The sequence below is a fragment of the Panthera onca genome, chromosome C1 (genome assembly GCF_046562875.1).
Source record: "Panthera onca isolate mPanOnc1 chromosome C1, mPanOnc1 haplotype 2, whole genome shotgun sequence".
Lineage (NCBI taxonomy): Eukaryota > Metazoa > Chordata > Mammalia > Carnivora > Felidae > Panthera > Panthera onca.
In genome coordinates this window covers 157,169,040-157,191,852 of record NC_138346.1, presented here as the reverse complement: position 1 = coordinate 157,191,852, position 22,813 = coordinate 157,169,040, and the positions used below count along the sequence as shown (strand labels likewise).

The following is a 22,813-nucleotide window of genomic DNA, read 5'->3' as shown; positions in this document are numbered from 1 at the left end:
CACCAGGCACTGGGGGTATAGTCGAAACAAGACAAATCTAGGCCGTGCCCTCCAGGAACCTAAAGCTTTCCCGGGAGGACAAATATTTACCAAGTAGTGGCTCACATGCTGAGTGTCATGCAAGGTAAAGAAAATAGTGCTGTGACCTGCAGGACAGGGAGACCTACCATAGCCCAGGGCAAAGTTTTCCTTACTCTTAGTTACAGCTCAAATGATGGGACATGAAATCAGTGTAGTGAGTCACTGTAAGTTGTTTTTTTTTTTTTTTTAATGTAATGGAATTGATGGAATGAAATGGAATGGAATAGAAGACAATATCAAGATTCATCCCCCATATTAAGACAAAATATTGTTAAATGAAATAACACTTATCCATGTCAGTTTTGTACATATGAATATACACATGTAGAGGTTTTTTGAGGTAATGAAAATGTTCTGGAATTAGATAGTAATTCCACAATATTCCCTGTGGCTGCAGTCAGGAGGGTTTTGGGGGGAGTAGTCCTTGACGACACTGAGATAAAGGGCCATGAGCTGGCCAAATCTAGGTGAAAAGCAAAGGACAGCTGGGTATCAATAGGTGTGGTGCAGTATAGTCCAAATACAGATCTCTAGGCAAGAATTCTGACTCTATCCTTCAGTGGTTGTGTGGCCTTGAACAAGTTATCTAACTCTGCAGGGACCTCACATGCAAAAAGTGCATAGTGGCTAGGCCTCATAGGACTGGTCTAATGATTAAGTTTCTTTTTTTCCTTAATTTTAAAATATATAATTTTAGGGACACCTGGGTGGCTCAGTCGGTTAAGCGTCCACCTTCAGCTTAGGTCATGATCTCATGGTTCGTGGGTTTGAGCCCTGTGTCAGACTCTGTGCTGACAGCTCGGAGCCTGGATCCTGCTTCAGATCCTGTCTCCCCCTCTCTCTGCCCCTCCCAGCTCATTCTCTCCCTCTCCTTCTCTCTCTCTCTCTCTTTCTCTCTCTCTCAAAAATAACTAAACATTTAAAAATGTTTTAAATATGTAATTTTATAATTAATAGATATTTAATTTACCTCCCCCTCCCTTACAAAAACTGTTGCTGAGTTGATTTCTTAAAACTAAAGAGACATGATAAATGAAATGAAGAATATAAAGTACTAAATTCATTGTTAAGCTATGTGGGCAGCTCATTATTGGAGAACAGGGCCTTAGAGAAAGACCAGAGCTTTGCCCCAAATTCTTTGTGTGGAAGACTTTTCTTTTTAAATCCTAGAAACCTTGTGACCATTTGAGGGCTGGTCCAGCCATGGCATCTGGGGGACAGAGGAGAGGGGGAGCTGTCTTCTGGCCCTGTGGCCTCCTTCCCTAGAGGCTCAGGAGACTCCATGGTTAGATCACATAAGGGATCCTGGTCATCATCACAAGCTCTCATGAAGTTCAGTTATTTATTGCCCTTTAAAAGCCACAAATAAGAGAGACTGTCACTCATTTAAATGAGTTATTTAACCAACAGAGCATTTTATACAGGAATAAGAATGAGAGGAGTTATTTACAGTTTCATTTTTGCTTGTTGGAAAATTTGAAATAAGTAGAAACAGTCTTCAATAGAAAACACTTCTCCTCTTTTTAGTTTAATGGTTGTTTGTTAAATTTGAGAATTTCTGAGACACTGATGCAGTATAACTGCTGCAGTATAAGCTATTGAAGCTAATTACACATTGCTCTGGATCTTCTTAAGAGATTATTTTAAGTTGATAACTTGGAGACCAGTCATTCTAGCCTTTGGTCACTTTAGGAAATAAACTTACACTGAGACATAGCCCATTCACTTAAGTTTATTAAATTCTGGCCATAAAAACTTTATGTTCGGTAGGTCTGTCTCCCTGGTGAGCCCAGCTGGTAGAGGAAACCAAATCTATGTCGGTTATCTACTGGGCCTCTCATGTGCAGACATCCATCTACAAGGGTCCATCCATCCCTATTCAGGGGAATCACACATAAGGACTTGCAGGGTGCCAAACTACATTGTCACTTCTGGAATCTTTGTGCCTCTTACCTTTAGGAAACTGTCTTAAAGAGGCTAATATTGTATTGACTCGATATTCTCATGCGTCCATATTCTTAACCTGGCCTCTCCCAGCTAAAAGAACCAAGTCAGAAATAACCCTTCAGAAGAAACATTTTTCCAAAAATCAAAACACAGAACATTAGGGATCCACTAGTATTTCTTCCATGTAAGCTTTTCTCGAAACCCAGCAAAACAGTAGGACGTATTAAAGGTACACAAAATGTGGAATATCTAATTTTGTACATCTCATGATCAGGACATTCATTCCAAGCTATTATTTTGAAAAAAAAATAGGATAATTCAATAGATTTTGATTTATAGAAGTTTCACCCTACTTAAAAGTGGAGGGAAAAACGGGCTCAGGAACAATCTGCAATTAAAAAGCATGACAAATGGCATAGATGGGCAAGTGGTATTCTTTGATATTAGAAAGTAACTGTACTTGAAAATAACTTTATAATTGAATAAGGGTACATTAGGAAAATATGATTCAGAACCAATATTATAGTAATTAGATAAAGGAAGCATAAATGAAATAACTGCAGGAAGAATATTTCCATAGAGATTATAAATGAGATTCTGGTGGAGCAGAAAGGCCTTTAATTGTAATTTAGTGCGCACTATAGAATTATCAGCTCAGTGTGTTACTTCATCATATAAAAGAATATCTGATAATTTTCCCTAATAAGCACATGACAGCTCTTCATATTCCTTCATTATAGCTGATTAAGTGTAAAAACAGTAGATATTCCTTTGTTGGAAAAAGAGTTCAAATCATTTTAGAAAGACAGCACAGAGCAGTTGCATTTCTAGAGCACGTGATCCCAAAAGGCTAGGATTTAAGAAGTCTGGGGATTTTAAGTGGCACTTTAAAGAACTCTTTGCTTTAGTTTCTTTCATCCCTCACTTTGTATTCTCCCCCTTTTTCCCCATGAAACCTTTTTCTGTAGAGCCACCTCTTCTAGTATTTCTGGCTGTGGCTTATGGTCTCTACTCTAGCCCACAAAAGAAAGCCAAAATTACAGGGAGTTTCTGCCCCTGGGAGAGCCCTCTTGGTGTTTCTGACGACTCTAAAAACGTAGGGACTCCGTCTCTTCCTGGCCTTCACAAGCTCCCAGTTATTCACTGACCCAGTGTGAGTCTAGGAAACTGACCGTTGCACTGTCACAGCTACAAGGGTGAATCTCACTTGAGGCAAGGGACTTTCTTTTCCTTCTCTTTCCTCTCTCCCTTCCCCAGGGACTACCTTTGCTCTGCGCTGCCTCCTTTAGTCCTGGAAGACTGGTGCAAAGGAAAAGGATTGCTAATTCCTATCTAGGCTGGAGGCTTCACAGTTTTGTACTCACTGCCCTGATGACTGATGGTGGATCCTACACCAGAGCCAATAGCAGAATATTACAAGGATATCTCTTCAGGGATGCTAACAACAAAACAAAAACAAAAACAAACACTGAAAGTAATGGTTGAATTATTTGCTTCATTTGCTCCGATCTAGCAACCAAGAGAGGAGGAAGGTGTCTCCATCTATCTATCAACACATCACGCTAAATACTTTTTATGGTGTTCTCTCATTTCGTCCTCAGAATAGCTCAGGAAGATAGAGCTTCCCAGGCCTGCTCTATAGATGGGAAATCAGGGCTCAGAGATAAGCAGTAAGCTGCCTCAGGTCATTCAGCTGGTCAGTGATAAAAACAGCCATACACACTCATGGTATTCCCATCTTTAGGAGCTTTTAAAATGTACTTCCTGGGCTATTCCTGGGTCAGGATATAATGGAATGGAAAGCTAAAATGAGCAAAGGGATTAAGAACCACAAAGGGGAAGCCATGAACTCAGGAATGACTATATCACCCATTCCTGTCAGGTATTTGACAAAACAAAGGACTCCTTAATATGCCTCTCTTTTTTTTTTTTTTTTTTGTCCATATGTGAAATGGAAATAATGCAAACTGATTAACAAATGTCTTCCTTCTCAAAGAGGAATGCTACACAGCGCAAGTAGAAAAGCTTTTCAGCAACTCTGTTATTCACATCACATATGGTGCTATGGCCGGGCAAAGTCAGACAGTCTGACCTTGGGGATAAGGTGTTTGAAACTGGCTAATGAGGCATGCCATAAGCACTGGAAAAAAAAAAAGCAAAAGCAGCAACCCCCTAAGAATTGAAATTAATATCCACAGCAGCATAGCATGGTAGACCGAGTCATTCTCACAGGGTCAAATTAGACCTTGATGTTATGTCTCCACAGTTATCCTTAGGCTTGGCACGTGGCTAGAGCTCAGTACATATGTTTGAATGGGCAAATGAATGAATTTAGGAACACCAAGATTCATTCCTTAAGTTTTGTCAGTTCGGTCTTTTAAGAAAAAACTTTGAGAGGGATCTGAATGTTCTGAGGTAAAATAAAACAAATGCTCAATTAAGCATAAGCATTCCTGCAGTCCCTTTCCTCTGGTAATTAGCCCCTTCCCAAATGAGTATACTCTTCCTATGGAAAGACATTCAGTCAAGATGTCAATGTTAATTAGTCTAATTGAAGGCAAGCTTTTACCTAAGATTGTTTGATCGATCAGTAGGTATCAATCAATAGATAGACAGATACATCTATGTGTTTATACATATTTAATAAGCTCTTCATTATTTAGGCCTGCTTGGGGAATAAGGAATATTTCCAATTAGTCAAGTATTGTAGTTAATAAAGAAAGAGTTGACACATGGGGATTGTCATCTTACAAGAAATTGAGTTGTGGTCGTGTGCTCTTAAACATTGAAACACTGATCATCATCTTTGATGATGAAGAAGTTGCTTGAGCATCCTTTAGTGTCATAATCCACCATGGTGGAACATGAATATCATTTATCACTCTACCATGGAGTATGATGCTGTTGGTAAGAGATTTCTATCAGGTAAAGTGTCAGCTATTTACCAAATGGATAGAGAGAGAGAGAGGGTGTGTTAATCATCAGCCTTGCTCCAGAAAGGATTTAAGATGGTAATGGTTATAATGATTACTTTACCAGCTTGCAGATTTAATTGTTGTTCCTTCCAGGAAGATCTCAAACACTTGGCTCAGCACTGGCTGGTTCACAATGACAATTGCACTGGAGCTCTGTGACAGGATCAATGTTTATGGCATGGTGCCCCCAGACTTCTGCAGGTAGGATTTATTCTGCAAGTGTAATTCATCAGCAGTGTTGTTGCAGGATTTATAAATATCTGATTCCAAATATCAACCATGAAACATGTCTAACTGTCTTCTTGAAGCAATTAATTAACATGTCCAAGTTCTGGTTCTAGAAACAACAAACAGCATTTAATTATGTGATATAAAATATTGAAAGTTTTTGTTTGTACTGCTGGAGAATTAATCCATCTTGTGGGCTTCTTTTATCCTCTGAATATTTATTAACCAAAAGTAATGCAACAATTGGCATAATATTAATGATGAGCAAGCATTAAGAAATATTAGTTTTATTCTCATTTTGAAAGAATGTGGTAATTTTTAATGAATTAAGGAGGGCAATTTCTTCAACGGTAAGGCTTGTTTTCTAAAATTAAAATACTGCTCTGAGTCTCTTTTCCTCTTCACATCAGTAGCCTTGATTTGTGCTTCTAAGGCCAAGAGCACAGATATAATTACTTTGGTGTACCACTTTAAAGGGAACATACACACATCTTTGTTGCTACCTTAGGTTCCCACGTACCCAGCCAGAGTTTGGTGTGTACTAACAGATGCACTGAGAGATACTCAGGGCCTGATTTGTGGAAGCCCAGTTGAAAATTCACTGTAATTTAAAGTAGCAATGTGGGTACCTTCAGAAAGCATTCTGCTCTCCAGGAATACCTGGTGACCTGCAACCTGATCTTCACATGGCAAAATCTGGGGTGAGGGCATTTTAAACTCGCTCCTTAAAATTCGCGCTTGCTTATATCTTCATGTGTTTTAAACCTAACACCTTCTCGAAGGCCATGGGCCTTTACACAAAATCTGCAATTTGGACGTTGGATGCAAGGATGTGAGTACTTAATCATGCTGCTTTTCCATTTTGCAACTTTTCTCCCACCCTCTTGAGCCCAAAGACCCAACACAGCAGCAGTACTAGTTTACATATGAGAGATACAGAATAGGCCTTTGATATTTGCCCAGACTCACTCGTCCCCGTGGATGGCCTGATATAGTAAGGAAGGGTGTGCATTCTGGAGTCAGAAGGCAAGGTTCAGGGCTCCACCTGGCTACTTACTAACCAAGTGTGAGCTTGAGCTGGTTGTTCAATCTCTCTGTGTCTCAGTTTCCTCCTCATTAGAAGTGGACATGATGATACTAATAGAGTCGGCCATGGGGTTGTAGGTGGATTAAATAAGTTAATACACATGAAGTGCTTGGACCAGCACCTATACATGGCAAGAGTTATCTTGGATCCCCATCCGGTTCTTCATTACTGAACCCATAGCCTTGTTTCCCTGTTTAGCAATCCATGTGCAAAAAGTAGGTAAGATAGTGTAAAAAAAAAAAAAGCCCAACCTCCTCAACCCAACAGGCTAACAGAGGCAGTAAGAACAGTGCTTTTGGGCATGCAAAGAGCCGTCAAAGTTGATAGCTGTATGGCAGATATAATTATGGAATATTGCCATTAGGACTCCAGAGAGAAAGAGCATGAATAAATTGCAATGTTAATGACTTAGAGCATTCAAGGAAATATTCCATTTATTATGGAAAACAAATGAAAGGCAAGTTAACCTGACATTTCTCTTACTCAGAGCTAGTTCATCATGACTGCATGATCATAGGAGGGGGACAGCTTATGGGATGCTGCTAACAAGGGAAGGGAGTCAAGATACTGTTGGTGCACCGTCTGTTGTCACCGGCTCTGGCTTTCTGTTCCCCAGCCACCATCCCAAAGGTTCCACAGTTGCTTTCACAAAATGCTATCTCCAACAACTCTTCAGGAGGATCCCTGTACCCTGTACACGGTGTCCTGTCAGAGTAAGTGGAGAAGCTGGGTGTTGTGTGGCAGAGAGGGTTGGGCTGCAGGGAGTGTCCTGCTCAGTGAGAATTCCTGTTAGGATGGTTAAGCAGGGAAGAGCGGGGCAGCACAGACTGACTCCCACATTCCTTTAATCTTTGCTTCCAGGACATGTTAGCTGAACCACCCAGTTAGAAACGGGGTCACCTTGAGCCTTGCTTCCCTCATCTGCAAGATGGTAATAAGAAAACGGTATTAAAAGCAGGCAGGTCATGGTGAAGGTTGAATGAGGTCATGGATGTAGAATGTCTGACACAGTGCCCAGCACACAGTGCTCAGGAAAGACTTAAGGTTATGAATATTATTAATATATTAATATTATATTTTAAGATATATAAAATAATTATTAATGTTATCCAAAGTCCTTGAGAGTTGCCCCAAAAGGTACTAAGAATTTTGGGGGATTCAAAGAATAAAACACAGCTCTTGCCTTCTAGAAACTTACAGTAAGCCGTATCCACACAAAAATGTAATGAACCCAACACAGCCACTGGGAGTCAAATCACTTTTGCAAACAGTATCTACCACCAGAGAATGAAAAAGCAACTTGTAAGTCAGTCCAGCTGCTCATCTAACCATTTCCCCTTTTTGTTTTTGTTTTGAAAGAAGTTGAGAACTGTATGGGCCAAGCGGGGTTCATGTGTCATGAGCTCTAGGACTTATGGAGGTCAGATATCCCAGGGTCCAGAAATGGTAGGGACAGTTCTGTGAGGTGGCAGAACTCAAGCTGGTGAGTCCGCCAGAAGATAAACTCTCCGAAGGCAGAGATTTTTGTGTATTCGGTTCACTATTTGAGCCCTGGTGCACAGTCCCACATGTGTTTACCTTCCTAGCCTGTAGCAGATGTGTCGTAAATATCAAGAGCATGAATAACCCTGTCCCCTACTCTCTCCTTAGTGCTCTTGTAAAAGGGTATTTGCATGGGTGAAAAAATAACCATTTCTGCTCCTCAGAAGCGATGGGACTTTGAGAAAGTTATTTGACCTTATTGACCTTAATGATCTTGGGCAAGTTACTTAATGACTATCCCTGAAGCCTTAGCTTCTGTATCTGTAAGATGGTAAAGACAGCCATACTTACCTTAAGGGTTTATATGATAATGCCACAAGATAATAGAGGAGGAAGGTTTGGCACACCCCTGGTGTTTATTAAGCACACATTTACATGTACCTTTACCAGGTGAAAGGACTCACTAATCTGCAAGCGTGATGTCCAGCAGCACATTTTAAGGAGATGTCTAGCAGATGGTGCCCAGTTGGTGAGGAGAGCCTGGTTGCTAGAAAAGGAAGAACATATATGACCTCCTGTATGAACTGGATCCCACTTTTCTACACCATTGGGAATTGGCTTCACGTGGCCTCCAGCTCCTACAGTATGTCAACACATGAGGCTGCTCTAGTGTACCTACCCATTCTTTTTTTTTTTTTAATTTTTTTCAAAAATGTTTTTAACATTTATTTATTTTTGGAAGAGTGCAAGCAGGGGAGGGGCAGAGGGAGAAAGAGAGAGAGAGAGAGAGAGAGAGCAAGCACAAATGGGGAAGGGGCAGAGAGAGGGAGACACAGAATCCAAAGCAGGCTCCAGGCTCTGAGCACAGAGCCTGACATGGGGCTTGAACCCACGAACTGTGAGATCATGACCTAAGCAGAAGTTGGACGCTTAATCAACTGAGCCACTCAGGCGCCCTGTACCTACCCATTCTATTGCTTCCTTAAAGTGCCCAGTTTCTCACTGGAATGAAGAGTTAGGTACATGGGGTCAGATTTCAGCAAGCAAAAAGAGAGCCAACTGCTTATTTTTGGTAAATTAACCTTTTTAGCCTTTAAGACACAACTAACGTCCTCAAAAGGAGTTATTTGCTAAAACTAATCACAGAAACTTTCATTCACTCAACTGACTCGTGTTGGGTACCGAGGACATGATCAGAGATGGAAAGGACAGGGTCTCTGCTTTCAGTCTCCTGACTGTCACTTGGACACAATTCAGTCAAAAGGGACAGAGGTTCACAAGATGACTGTGGGGGAAAATACTCACTGTCTGCCTGTCAGTAGCATCTGACCCACAGGGCTTATTTCAAACATCCACCTCTGGGTCCTTGCATCCCTCCGACCCTATCAGGTAGACCAGGGGCAAGGAGCCAAGACAGAAAGAATATTGGGCACACCTGTCCCCACTCCATCAAGAGCAGACCCACTTCTATCATAAGGGCTCTTATATAACAAAGGGTTGTGTGGCAAATAAGAACTTTGACAACCTCTGGTCTAAGATACAATCATGCTGCTTTCCAATCTAAATCAAACTGTCACACACTTTTCAGGAGAATCTAATCATTGCCCCTTATTGCCAGGGAAACCAAGGCACAGAGAGACCAAACACAGGGCTACTTCTGCAGTCATTTCTGTCAGCCTAAGGTGGCAGTGACCCACAGGGAATGTCAGCCACTATGTGCATGGAGTGAAGGAGGGGACAGAGTGTGAGGGAGTAGGGAAATGAAGTGTACTCTGGGGGAGCAAACATGAGTGTTTGCAATCCATGAGTGACTGATTCCCAAGATAAGGGAGCGTAAGTTCGCCTGTACGTGCCTAAAGCTGCCATTTTCCATCCAGCTCTCCTGGAGGTCTGGCCTCCCTCTCCCTCCCACCCAAAGGGCCTGATTTACTTCCAGGAGTCATTCATTGGCAAGAAAACTTCTAGTAGCCCCTAAACTATTAAGCACATGGACTCCTCAGGAAGAATGATAACCCTACATTCATATTTAAAACCACAAAATGGAAGGAATAGACATATAAATGGACATATAAATGGCAGATGATGGACACTTTACTTAAAACCTTGTAGAATCTAACACTGGTAAAAGTCATCTGACTAGCAGGCAAACTTTTCCTCCTTAGTTTGGTGCTACAGTAGCCCCCTGGCTGCTTTCCCCAACTCCAGCCTTTCTCTTTCCTCTCCAGACCCCACTGTAGCTGGATAAGCCACGTCTGACTCTGCCAGTTACACCCCTCAGCAGCTCCCCAAAGCTTTTAGAGCAGAGTTCACATTCTTAGCCTAGCACACAGCCTATCAGGACCTGGCTTCTGCATCTGCTTCAGTCTCATCTTCTTGCCTCACTCAGACTTCTTTTTGCCATACTGAAAACTTCTAAAGGAACTCGCCCTGCAGACAACAGAGGGCCTTTTGCCCTCAGTTTGGAATTTCCATCCCCACCTTCTTAATCTGGCTGATTGCTGCTGGCTCTTTACAATAATATTAATGACTGATATTTTCCTGGACATACCATGTGCCGGCCCTGCGCTTAGTATGAATACATGCACCATTTCATTGAAGCTTTATGATAATCCCATGAGATAAGCATTATTATTATTGTGATTTCACATGTGAAGCTTAAAGACTGAAAACACTTGCCCAGTCATGGAGCCGGTAAGTGACAGAGCTAGGATTTGAATGCAGGTGTCCAGGGCCCCACTCCACTGTTTCACATGCAGCAGGATCTCCTCCAGGCTTTCCCTCACCTCCTGAGGCAGACCCTACCTGGGCCCCCACTGGGCTCTCCGTCACCCCTCCCCTGTCCCACCTCACGGATGCATTTGTCCATATCCTTTATTTGCCCGTAGTCTCTTCAAGAGGAGGGGTCGTGCCTCCCCACATTGTTATTGTGTCTGGCACATAGTATGCATTCAGTATTGATTGATTCAACAAATAGAGGAAAACCTTCCTTTCCTTGGCAGTGTTTAAGAAACTGATTTTATATTGATCCCAATACCGAAAGTGCCGGGGAATGAAAAGTATAATTAGCAAATGGCAAATTCAGATTTCAAGGGTCTTGGGAAGTCAGTGGTGGCCACCTGTTTTCATTCTGTGCCAGAGCCAGTGCTGGGCCTTCACAGAGGGGCTCGGGCATCAGACAATTAGTCTCCATCCTGCCTCTATCACTGACTCCAGGCTCATCAGTATTCTGAAAGCTGGGGAAAATTAATGTCACGCTGCACCAGAGACAGTCTCAAAATATATTATCATATGGACAGTAGACCCTTAAGTCATGCCATATCCATATAGGAAGCCAAATCCATTCTCTCTGGATGAACTATAAATTGCAATGAAAAAAATCTTGTTATCATTGCCTTCCAAACTAAGTTATGGTGAGTATTTTTAATCTCATTTTCTACTGTAAATTATTTGCGATAATAATGGGCCAAGCATTTAAATTTTACCTAATAATCTTATTTCTGGTCATACTTAACACATTACCAAGTTTACAACTCTCTGTCACCCATCATTTCTTGAGTATTAATTAGCAGAGTAATGACTCAGAGTGATCACTGTCATGGAACTAAATTAATATCTCATCCATAATGTGAAGGACATCTCAAAGGTATCGTGAATATCAGAGAGTTGATTCTGCTAGAATTATTAGCTAGTGAACATTAATAAAGCTGCCAGTGTAACAGGGAAAGTTCCTAGTTGGCGACAGTCCACCGTGTTGAATCAGATGCTTACAGAGGACAGGTGTGGAATGGTAATGCGCCTGAGAGGTTCACATTTTATGAAGTAGACTTCAGATATATTTTTGTATTTTTTCTTAGATGCTTATCTTTGCCATGATTTCCTTCTTCCGTCTTTGCCATAATTTGACCAACTCTTAGCAGTCATGGGGTATTTTCATTACTCTCTTCTCCTATGGGTCCACTGATCTAATAAGAGATGTTATAGCACCACCTGAGGTGCCTGGGTTGGGAGTGAGTGGGGGGTTCAGATGACTCACTTTGGCTCTTTGCCCTGTGAAGCACAGACAGCTGCAGGCTCTCAGTGCTCTCTGTGTTCCAGATTCACCGGTATTATTCCACTGGCTTCCAAGGTGTGCAGATGTTTTCCTTCCAAAAGAGGCTGTAAGGACAAGAAATTGAGGCAACACAGTAAAGGTGACTCAGCAGGTCTCATAGGGATGAAGCAGATGTATAGGAAGTCCTGCTATAGGCACATTTTCTTCTGAATGCTACATAGTGTCCCTAAAGGCCCCCAGTGCGAGCCAGTTTCAGAACACCCTAGACCCTTGACAGCTGTTGATTCGGCTCTATTCCTCAAGCATTTCCTAACTATCTACTGTATGCCAGGTACCATGCCAAGTATAGAAGTGTGTTTAGAGAGTGTCTGAGAGCTCTAGAGAGAGGCAAAGCCACCGTTCTCTCCTTGGGTCACTTGTAGCCTTGTAGATAGCTCAGCCCAAACCAACAGATCAGGGTTGATCCAGATCATGCCCAGAAATGAAAGTATTCTTCCATGCCTGCTAATACTGTATAAGGTTTCCTCCAGTTGTACAGCTTAGCTTTAGAAGATTCAAAAATGGGATATTCCAAACTCCTGTTACCATTAATATTAGTGAACATGATTGGAAATGAGCCCGAGGCTGGGAGGTGCTGGGAGAATGCAGCCAGGACAGAGTTGTTCCAAACCATTTTCCAATAGGAACCTGGGGTGCCCTTGGTACAGACATCCACCCGAAGGAGCAGAAGTTTTTCCAAAATACAGAGCTTCACCCTTAGGAGTACAGCTTTGGTCCAAATCTGAGCCCTGAAAGTCTTCAGTTTTTCTATGCATGAGTTCTGTCATCTGTAAAACGGGGGAAATAACAGTACCTCTCTCCCAGGGGCGCTGTGAGAATTAAATCACGTGAAGTGCTGTGCACTCTGGTTTGGGCTGAAATGGTCATATCTAGCTTCTCGCATGGCCCACGAGTGAGGCTGTGTGCTTAAAGCCAGGCACTGGACACCACCTGTGTGCCAGAGGCTCACTCAGCAAATGGAGCAGTGATACTTACCTTATACTTACTTACTTGCCTGATGAAGAAATGAAAGAGATAATGTAAGTGAAGCACCAAAGCCTAGGAGGTACTTAACTAAATCACCCACCTTCAACCTAGCTGCATATTATAATCTCCTAAGGCACTTTTTAACGTTACCGTTTTTTAAATTTTTTTTCTGAAGAAGTTTTAAATGTACCAAAAAAGTTGCAGTCATAGCACAGAGAATTCTTGCATACCCTTCGCCCAGCTTCCCCTAATGTTAACATTTTGCATAATTATAAATACTAAGAAATTAGCACCCATACAAAACTCTTACCTGAACCTTGTTCAGATCTCACCAGTTTTCCTGCTGATGCCCTTGATCTCCTCCAGGATCCCTTTGCGTTTAGTTATCCTGTCTCCTCGCTCTCCCCTTATCTGTGACAGTTTTTCAGCCTTTCCTTATCTTTCATGACTTTACAGAATCTGGGCATTAGTGTCGGAGGCCCCTCACTTTGAATCTGTGTGATGTTTTCTCATGATTGGATTGAGGGTATCCATTCCCAGGGAGGGTAAGTGAGAGCAGTAAGCCCTTCCCAGCGTCCCATGTCAACAGGCACATGATGTCAAAGGTCTTTCTTTTTTTCTTTTCTATCTTCATGAAGGAATCAGATGTCTTATTACTGGCAATGTTCACCTTAATCACTTGGCTGAGGTGGCATCTGCTGGGTTTACTCACTGTGAAGTTATTATCTTTCCCTTTGTCATTAATAAATATCTTGGGGGAGATACTTCATGCAAATAACCTATTTCTCTTCATCTTTTTTCCCCACTAATGTTTCATTCATCTGAGCACCTTGCCTGCAACAATTATGGGGTTGTTCGAGTGGTGATTTCTCTATTCCCTCATTCTCTCTAGATTTATTAATTGGAAATTTTCTGTAAGGAAATGCTGTTTCTTCTTCCTCATTTATTTATAAATTCAGTTATTTATTGAAATCATCATGGACTCATGGACATTTATTTTATTTTATGGGTTTTATAATCCAGTACTACAATTATTTATTTTGATACTCAAACTGAAGGCACTTTTTAAAATACTCCCATGCCTGGGACCATCTCCAAATCAATTAAACCAGAACTTGTGGAGGTGGAACACAGGCAATGATATTTCTTTAAAGCTCCCTGTGTGCACTCAATGTTAGTTCTTTCACTTCCCCTCCCCTCTGCTTCCTCTGTAAAGAAACAAAAATCCTTCTGCACATGATTTTGCAGGATTTATTCCTGAGGTGGTCCTTGGAGCGCTGCTGACAAGCTGCAGCCACGTGGGGAACTGGCTCTGTGATTTTCTCAGCACTGCTTCCCGCCGCCCCCACACCTTCATCCCCAAAACAGGAACTTGGGTGCCAGAATCCTCCCTTTTACAATGGGAGCCTCCCGGTGTGGAAATTCTGCTGATATTTATTGCTGTTTTCATTTGGGTCAGGTGGAGGAAGAAAAGGCTATGGCAGCCTTTAGAAAGTCAGGTTTGAGAAAAGACCTAAGGAATTAAGACCTTCCACTGCAAAGGGCTTCCTGAATGGCACAGCGGATTGCTGCTGATGGCAGGCTTTCAATCGGGAGGGCTGTTCCTGCAGTCGCTTTGGCTCTGCCTTCTCAAGGCCCACAAAGCACTCCTCTGCCATTTGGACAGAGTTTCTAAAGTGTGGAAACAACCCTCACTTATGTGGACGCTTTTGAAATCATAATAACTAAATGTGTAAACTTAATTCTCCCTTTCGGTGATAAATATGGAGCCAGATAAGTTTTCATTCAAAGAGATGGTCTTCCTGAATAAGGAAATTGATCCCCATATAGCATCCTTTAGCTGGTTTCCAATTTCTCTGTATTTTTAGATGCCAACTCAATCTCATGATATTTTTGGAAATGTAATTGTTTCTTTAATCAGATTGATGCCAGTAATATGTTCAAAGTGTAGATAAATCAGGTTTAAAACTTGATTTATATCAGAATAAAGGCTTAACCCAAAGTTTGCCATGGCAGAGTGAATTTGGCAGAGTGAATCTGAGGACATTTGTCTGACCAATTTCTGGGTTTTGTTGTTTATTCTTTTCTTCGTGGTGGTCAGTTCCAACTTGAATTCTTCTTAGAGTGTATTTTCTGGACTGAAAATATTTTCTACTAAATTTTAAGGGACTTCTGTAGTAAGTTTATAAGGGAAATCTATATTAACGAAACAGGCTTGGACCTGATGTTTCACTAGAGAATGCAGAGATACTTCGAGATGAGCATGATAGAGATGCGGAGCATTAATTCAGAATAACATCCAACCCAGGATGAGGAACGTTTAAACACTGCATGACAAAAATAAATCTCACTTCCTGGAAGAACTTTAACCTCAGAGGAGAGGCAGCTCAAAAGGTTTATTGTTGTCAGAGCCACGAACTTGACACCCCTCTTGATAAAAGACTTCGATCCCTGACCTCAGTAAAGTTGCTACTCTAGAAGCTATTTGTGTATTGATCTCCTCTGAAGAAAACAAATAGGTGTCTAGCAGGATGAACATCTCTGGGAAACAAAGTTAGAGTAGAGTCCGAGTTACTGGAGTGGGGACCCCAAGGCTCCAGGCATGGAAATGTGGTTTGCCTGGGCCTTTTAAGAGAAACACTAAGCTCTGCAACAAAGCCAATTGGTGAATGTAGCTCAAGATAGAAAGGTTTACCCTGCTGGGATATCTTGACTAATTTTATCATCTAGGCTTCAAGACTGCAGAGGTAGAGTGGACTAGACTAGAATGGAAACCAGTCTGAGGTCAGGGCTCTTTGGGGGTTAGATGTGTTAGTAACCTACAACAGGGCACCCAACCACCCCCACATGTTCATCCTTTGCCCACTGCCTTGAAGAAATGAGCCAGTGTTTCTCATTTGGAGCGAAATAGGGATAGAGACACAGAAAAAATATTGGGCATTTTTTCAATGCAAGGATTAAGGATTTAGAATTTCTGGATTTGAGTCCATAGTCTACCTAGAGAAACAAGAGGAAAGTTGTGGCATCGTGCTTGCTGTCTTTCAAACTAGGATCATCAACTTTCCATGTTGGAGGAGAAGTTGTCTTTAGAGGTTTGCTGTTTAGCTGCTAACTCCATATACATGTCCTTCAACACCAGAAATTCAAAAGTTATTTATTGAGCACCTACTAGGAACAAGACAAAGGCCTGCCATCATGAACAGACAATAAACAAGTATAAACAACAGCAATTCTGGAGAGTGGTTAATGCTTACAGTCAATCTCACTGAAAGGGAGCAAAGGGGCAGGTGTCAGGTAATGCCTCTCTGCAGGGGATACATTTAAGTAGATCCCCAATGGTAAGAAGGAGTGAACTGGTAGGAGCACGTGACCACCATGTGACTGCCCTCAAATTCAAAGGCCTCAAGGTCGAGGTTGACCAACTTGACGACCAGAAAGACCAGTATGTCTGGAGCATAGTGGGCAAGGCTGGGTTAGGAGAAGACTCTGGGGAAGAACCAACTCACTTAACACCCTATAAGCCATGCTTTTAGGATAATTAGAAGCCTCTGGAGGATTTAGCAGGGGTGGAATGGGGAAGGTGATGTGATGTGTTTTTGTTTTGTAAATAGCTGCTTATGCTATATAGACTTTACAGGGCAAGAGTAGAAGTAGGAACTTTTAGTAATACGTAATTTCTAAATCCCCAAAACCTGGGGGTACCTGGGTGGCTCACTCGGTTAAGCATCTGACTTCAGCTCAGGCCATGATCTCACAGTTAATGGGTTTGAGCCCCCTGTCAGGCTCTGTGCTGACAGCTCAGAGCCTGGAGCCTGCTTCAGATTCTGTGTCTCCTGCTCTCTCTGCCTTCCCCTGCTTGTGTTCTCCCTCTCTCAAAAATAAATAAACATTAAAATAATTTTTTAATACCCAAAACCTGAAGGTCCTATGGTATACTTTTACTCTGTTTGATAATGACGGTCAGCGCATTTATTTCACAACCCCAAAACCTTTCCACTTGCTTACTGTGTACATCTCAGAAAAACTATTCATTGAAATTTATTTAACTTGGAAATATGAGTTGTGCTTATCAGCTTAATCAGCCAAAGGAATTTTTTCCCCTCTGTTCAGCTATCTCATTTTCCTCCTACAGGGACCCCAATCACCCTTCAGTACCTTATCACTATTACGAACCTTTTGGACCTGATGAATGTACAATGTACCTCTCCCACGAGCGAGGACGGAAGGGTAGTCATCACCGCTTTATCACAGAGAAACGCGTCTTTAAGAACTGGGCACGGACATTCAACATTCACTTCTTTCAACCAAACTGGAAACCAGAATCACTTGCTATAAATCATCCTGAGAATAAACCTGTGTTCTGAGGAATGAGCGTGCCAGACCGAAATCTCAAGTACGTACTGTATCAGACACCAGGCCACTGAACTTTCTGAGCCACTAGACACAGAAGAGGGACAAAACTGCGAGCAGGAAACTCCTCCAGAAGCAACATGTACAGATGCCTGTGAGGCATGACTACCAAGCAGTGCAGTTGGTTTGTAAGGAGAAATTCCAGAATTAATATGTCCTAATGAGTATCATCCCTTTCAAAAGGGGTTACCTTAGGAGCTAACCACTCATTTCAATGATGCTGCCATGGCTAAAAATCATTCTGGATCTCTTAAGTATTGCCTTCAAAACTGAAACACAAGCAACTCAACAATGTTAGTTGTATTCCTTTATAGAAATACCACATCAAAAGACATTTTTCTATCAAGTTGTATCCTAACCTGATCTATAATCTTTGTCATCTGTTGGGCTCTGTGTGTGTGATTTGTTTAAAAAAAAAAAAAAAAAAAAAAAAAAAGCAGCCTGAAAGTATGGACATGATTTCTGAAGAGCACATCTCCACTGACTTTCATAAAACAAATGCCCAATATTTATTTACTGAGAGTTTTTTAGTGCACTCTAGGCCAGTATTTTTATAGATTATGATTATGTGGTAATTTATCCTTCTTAACTCTTTTATCCTGAATGATGGTTGGAAAACACCTAGAATAGGGTTGGCGAGTGACTGTGTTCACGATGCTCACTGTTAGCATGCCATTGGCTTGGAAATGTTGCATTGTATTTTTTGAACCCTTAGGCTTCAAGAATAGCCATGACATTTTCTAACATAAGGAAATGTTCTAAATGACAAAATTGAAAACCAAAAACTGTGTTATTACAACGAAACAATACTAACAAAAGAAACTTAAAGATAGTTGTCTTTAGTAATGGTTGATGTAGGTTACCTGACGTAAAACCCTCGTTTTCTTGTCTGACAATGATGTCCCTGTACCAGACGACCGCATACTTTTCCTTCCAAATGTAACATTCTGTGAGCCTCTCGTTGACGCATTTAAGGACTTTGCACTTGGAATGATGGGGCTTCTGCAGTAGCAAAAGCCTGATTATAGGGGATCTTTTCATTCCCCTGCTATCTATCTCCCTCTGTGGTTAAAAACATAACTTCCTTCCTGGTCCCCATTGGCTACAAACTGCCCCCCTGCTTTTCTGGTGTTTCTTGCACCACAAAAAAAAAAAAAAAGGAAAAAAGGAAAAAACTGAGAAAGAGAACTGTGATGGTCCCTGGCTCCAGGAACAAGGAACTGTCTTTGAATCAGTGAGAAGATAATACAAGGAGATTCCCTAGCATACGACTCATTTATCCTGTGAACTCTTCAGATTCACTCATTGCAAGTCATACATACATTATATTCACAGCCATTCCCTGGTCTGGAGGAGTATGAAGGACTTATTTTATTCAGGGCCAAGATATCAATTACTAGGAAAGATCTTCGTTTAAGCTGGTGATATTCTTCAAAAATAGTCTTTTTAAAAAAATATACCAGTGTTTTCTTTACACATGACTTAGAAGGCGTTAGCTTTTCCGATGTTAGATTTGAAGGCACCAGCAAGTATTATGTACGGACTGACAGTGTTTTACAGAACATGACCTGACCTGTGATTAAAGAAGGTTTCTCACATTGCCACTTCCTTTCCCTTTCCTTAATTACTGTTAAGATTCCATTCCCTTGCACTAACTAGTACTATTAATTATATGGAGTGCTGTGCTTGAGATGCAGACATAGTCCAGATATTTATACAGCAGAAACAAAGTTGGTATTAATTGTGGTCTAGCTTGAGCTGTTAAAAGCCAGTACAATTGAAATGTATGTGTTCTTTAAGTTTTCTCATCGCTTTTAAAGAGACTGTAGAATTTTATTCCAGCACAGCCTTCTGCAGCATGGACTCTAAACACACGACACTTTGTGAACGTATGAAAAAGAGCATGAATTTCATGATTGATTTATAGGCCACCTTTACCATCGCTTGAAGACATTATGTTGTTCAGATGTAAGTGGGCTCCTTTAACAAGTTTTATTTTTATGGAAATTTGGAAAGGCATACTTGGGACATGTGAAGATATAGCTGTATTACCTACTCTAATAATATCTCAAATGCCTGTGTTATCTTTAGGTTTTAGGATTTGTTTTTTGGGGTTTTTTTTGTTTGTTTGTTTTTTAAAGACCATCTGACAACTCCCATCTTTTTTGCAACTTCTTCCTCCCAAATACTCAAAAGAGTGAAAAGCAACCAAATTCTGAAATTCCTGGCTTCACTGGGGCCATAGCTTAAATCTAAACGTAGCTAAGATATGTATGTGGATTTATATTTTTAAAAATATGGTATAAATAAGTACAAGAATTATCACATGGGCAGTGGTTTTTATTATAGCATTTAAAGAAAATGCCTAGAACTCTGATAGATTGTGCTGACGGTCCTGACTGTGGGCAATTGAATTCTTATCTTGCCAGTGTCGTTTAGTGACTATGGGTCTCAACACCATTCAGCACCATTAAACACCAGTTCTGATATAAAAGATGACTACAGAACCATGTTTACAGACCTCAGTGATTTCAATATCCATTTGTGTTGGAAGCCTTAGTCAGACTCGTTATGTTACACACCTTTTTCTTCTTTCCCAACTGTGTCATCAGCTACCTCCTAGCTTTTAAGACCACAATAATACAAAGCCACAGCTGGCCGATCCATGGCGTCTGTTATCTCAACGCAAGAACATTTGGCAGAGGCCATTACAATAGATAGCCATTATGGGCAAAGATACAGGAATTCACAAACAAAATCAATCACTTCAAATGGCCCATAAAAAGAGGAATCTTACATTTAATATTCTACAGTAAATATTCACCCAAGAAAGCGTACATTAAAAGAACATTAGGAGGTAAATATTCAGTGTGCTGCATGGGGACTTTGCTGTGTGATTTCCATTATGGTTAATGGGTGTTTGGTAACTAAGTCCCTGTGCTTCACTAACCCTGGTATGTGCTAACCTAAGGGCTAGACATAAAACCAGAGCGATTCAGGAACTTCCAAGGTCCTAAGACTTCAGAGTGAGAGCTTTTCTTCAAAAAATAAATGCAAGCAAAACACAAAATACTGCACCTGAAAGAGAAATTTGTGTGTGGTCTCTTGGAATCCTTAAATTACTGCCAGGTATGTGTATGTGTATCAGATTCCAAACAATGCCTCTCAAGACAGATTACCTTTGTTTGCTGAAATAGTCTCCATTACCGATCTATTTTAATTACATTAAAATTGAAGGATATAACCTCATTCTGAAATAAGAACTCACCTCAAAAGTTAAAATTATTGACTCGGAAGCTAAATGAATGGTAGGTACAAGTGAAAGGAACACATTGGAATTCGGTCAGGATTAATGCACTGTGATTTGAATACATAGGTACCTGTTTAACACCCACACAAATATTTGCCCTTATGTAGGAGTGACCTCATTTTGGAAATATACTCTGAATTCCACTGGAGTGAAGATTCAGAGTATTAAATAGATTTACGTTGAGATCTCTATGCTCTTTACAGTGTTAGGAGGTGATCTTCTAACATATGTCATATGTCATACCCGATCCAGTGATCCCTGCTTCTCTCTTGAACCTCAGTTCCATCTTTCTGCTGTCATTCTCTCCTGATTGTCTTCTTTTGTTTACAATGGGCTCTTAAGCCAGCAGTCTTTGGAGGCTGTTAAGGTATTCCTTGTAGGTTTTTAAACTAGAGACCTACTTGGGGACCAGATTCAGGGTAGGCCCTGCCAGGCAATGACCATCGCAGGTGGGACGACTACATCTGGCTATGGGACTGGGTACTTCAGAAGTACCATCCTGGTTTCCCCCAGGCTGGAGGAAGTAGGGAGGGGAGGAGTTTCAGGACAGATTTTCTGTGCTAAAACTAGGACAAGTCCCAGGCAAACTGGGACAGTGGGTCACCTTATCAGAAGGCCACCTCAAAGAGTACTATAATACTTAGGCCTTGGGGGGAAAAGTGAATCTGCTACCTAGGTTCTAGGACATCCAGAAAATACTTTGGAGTGGAAAGAGATGAGAGAGGGTCTATAGGCTTAAAAAACGAGCAGGAGGAAGCCCTCTATTCTAGCCCACTCATCCCTACCTACTCAGGGTATTGAGCCGCCATAGAAAAGCAAAAAAAGGCTGTGATTGTGTTTGTTTTTCCTCAGTGCCCTAATATTATATGCTACCTTGAATTGTCCTTGTCTCTTTATGTATGTGTCCTGTTAGTCTCTTTAGATTGTAAGCTCTTTGAGAGCAGGGACTGTTTTTCCTTTGTCTTTGTAGCCCCCTGCCTAGTACAGTGCCTTGCACCCAGTAGGCGCTCAATAAATGTCTGTTGTTGATGATGACCTCTTAATGGTGGCCCATTGGATTGGTAATTGGTATATATTCTTCCATTTGAGAAGTATAGGAGACAGAAAAAGTGATGAAGTAGTTAAATTTTAAGTGAGTTTTTACAGGGTCAGTCCTCAAACCTGTAACATTTTTAATCAACAGAACTGACCTAGATTTGGGTAGGATAATGTAGCTGAATTCATTAGGTTTGTTAATGTTGGCTGTACTGAACACACAGACAAAGTGAAGTTCAGCAAGCTTTGTGTTCTCACTGTTAGCAAGCTGCTCTTAGCACACATTAAATTTAATATTGACAAATGCTATATCATACATAAAAAGGCGGAGAGGCAGCCTGGGCTCTAACTTCTCTGGTTCAACTACAAAAAGGAGGCTAAAATGAGATGAGTTGCAGCCTGCGTTAAACTTGACAGCTTCCTAAAGCTGCTGGGAATCCAACTGGTGATTTCTGAGAGTCTATAACAATTAAGTATACATTTATCTTAAAATCAAAATGAAACAAAGAACTCCAAAAACCCTTTTGCTTCCATGAAGCAGATCCCAAATGTTTTTATCCCTACCAGAATGTGAGGAGAGAAGAGAACTCTTGAGAGAAGGTGCCCCAGGGGGAGCAGCCCAGTCGCCATCTTAAGTCACCACTTGGCCAGCATCTGGTGTCCAGTTACCTCCTGGTTACAAAAGAGGGCAAGATGGAATCAAGTCAGTAAAGGTGAGTTGGCTGCCAAAGGGTGCCTCCACAAGGAACCATAATCATTACCTTCTTGAACATGTGAAATAATGGAATCCATTTTTTGTCATTGTCTACCCTTCCACACATTTATTTAACTGTGTGATCTCAGTTTCATTTTTAAAAGCATAGAAAAACACCTAGAAGACACTACCTGGAACTGAAGAGAATTGTTCCTTCTGAACGGACAGGATTACAGAGCTTCCTACATTTTCAAAATGTTTATTGTAATCACAAAAGGTTATTTCATAAAATATTAGGAAAGACAGTTTATAACAGGGTTTCAAACAATCCCAACTGGGATGTTGGGGAAAATCTAGTAAATGCCATGTCTAACTACATGTAAAAGAAGTCCTTGCTATGTACATAAATCATCTCAAGCATAGCATCTTTATTCTTTACCATGAGACTATTTCTTTAATTTTAAAACCAAACATAGGAAATCCATGA

General features: G+C 41.1%; 1 protein-coding gene across 2 annotated transcripts in view; it reads left to right on the top strand.

The window, feature by feature from the left end:
• The window catches only part of ST6GALNAC5 (ST6 N-acetylgalactosaminide alpha-2,6-sialyltransferase 5), a 176,216-nt gene extending 153,909 nt beyond the window's left edge, over nt 1-22,307 (top strand). Inside the window, exons 4-6 of one of the 2 annotated variants that reach the window (XM_060624981.3) lie at nt 5,097-5,204; nt 17,010-17,270; nt 22,200-22,307. In XM_060624981.3, the coding sequence (XP_060480964.3) occupies nt 5,097-5,204; nt 17,010-17,241 (340 nt within the window). In that variant the 3' untranslated portion in view covers nt 17,242-17,270; nt 22,200-22,307. Of the gene's footprint in view, nt 1-5,096; nt 5,205-17,009; nt 18,476-22,199 lie in introns of those variants that run through there. The other variant, XM_060624980.3, reaches the window with a different exon arrangement.
• Nucleotides 22,308-22,813: the final 506 nt, after the last annotated feature.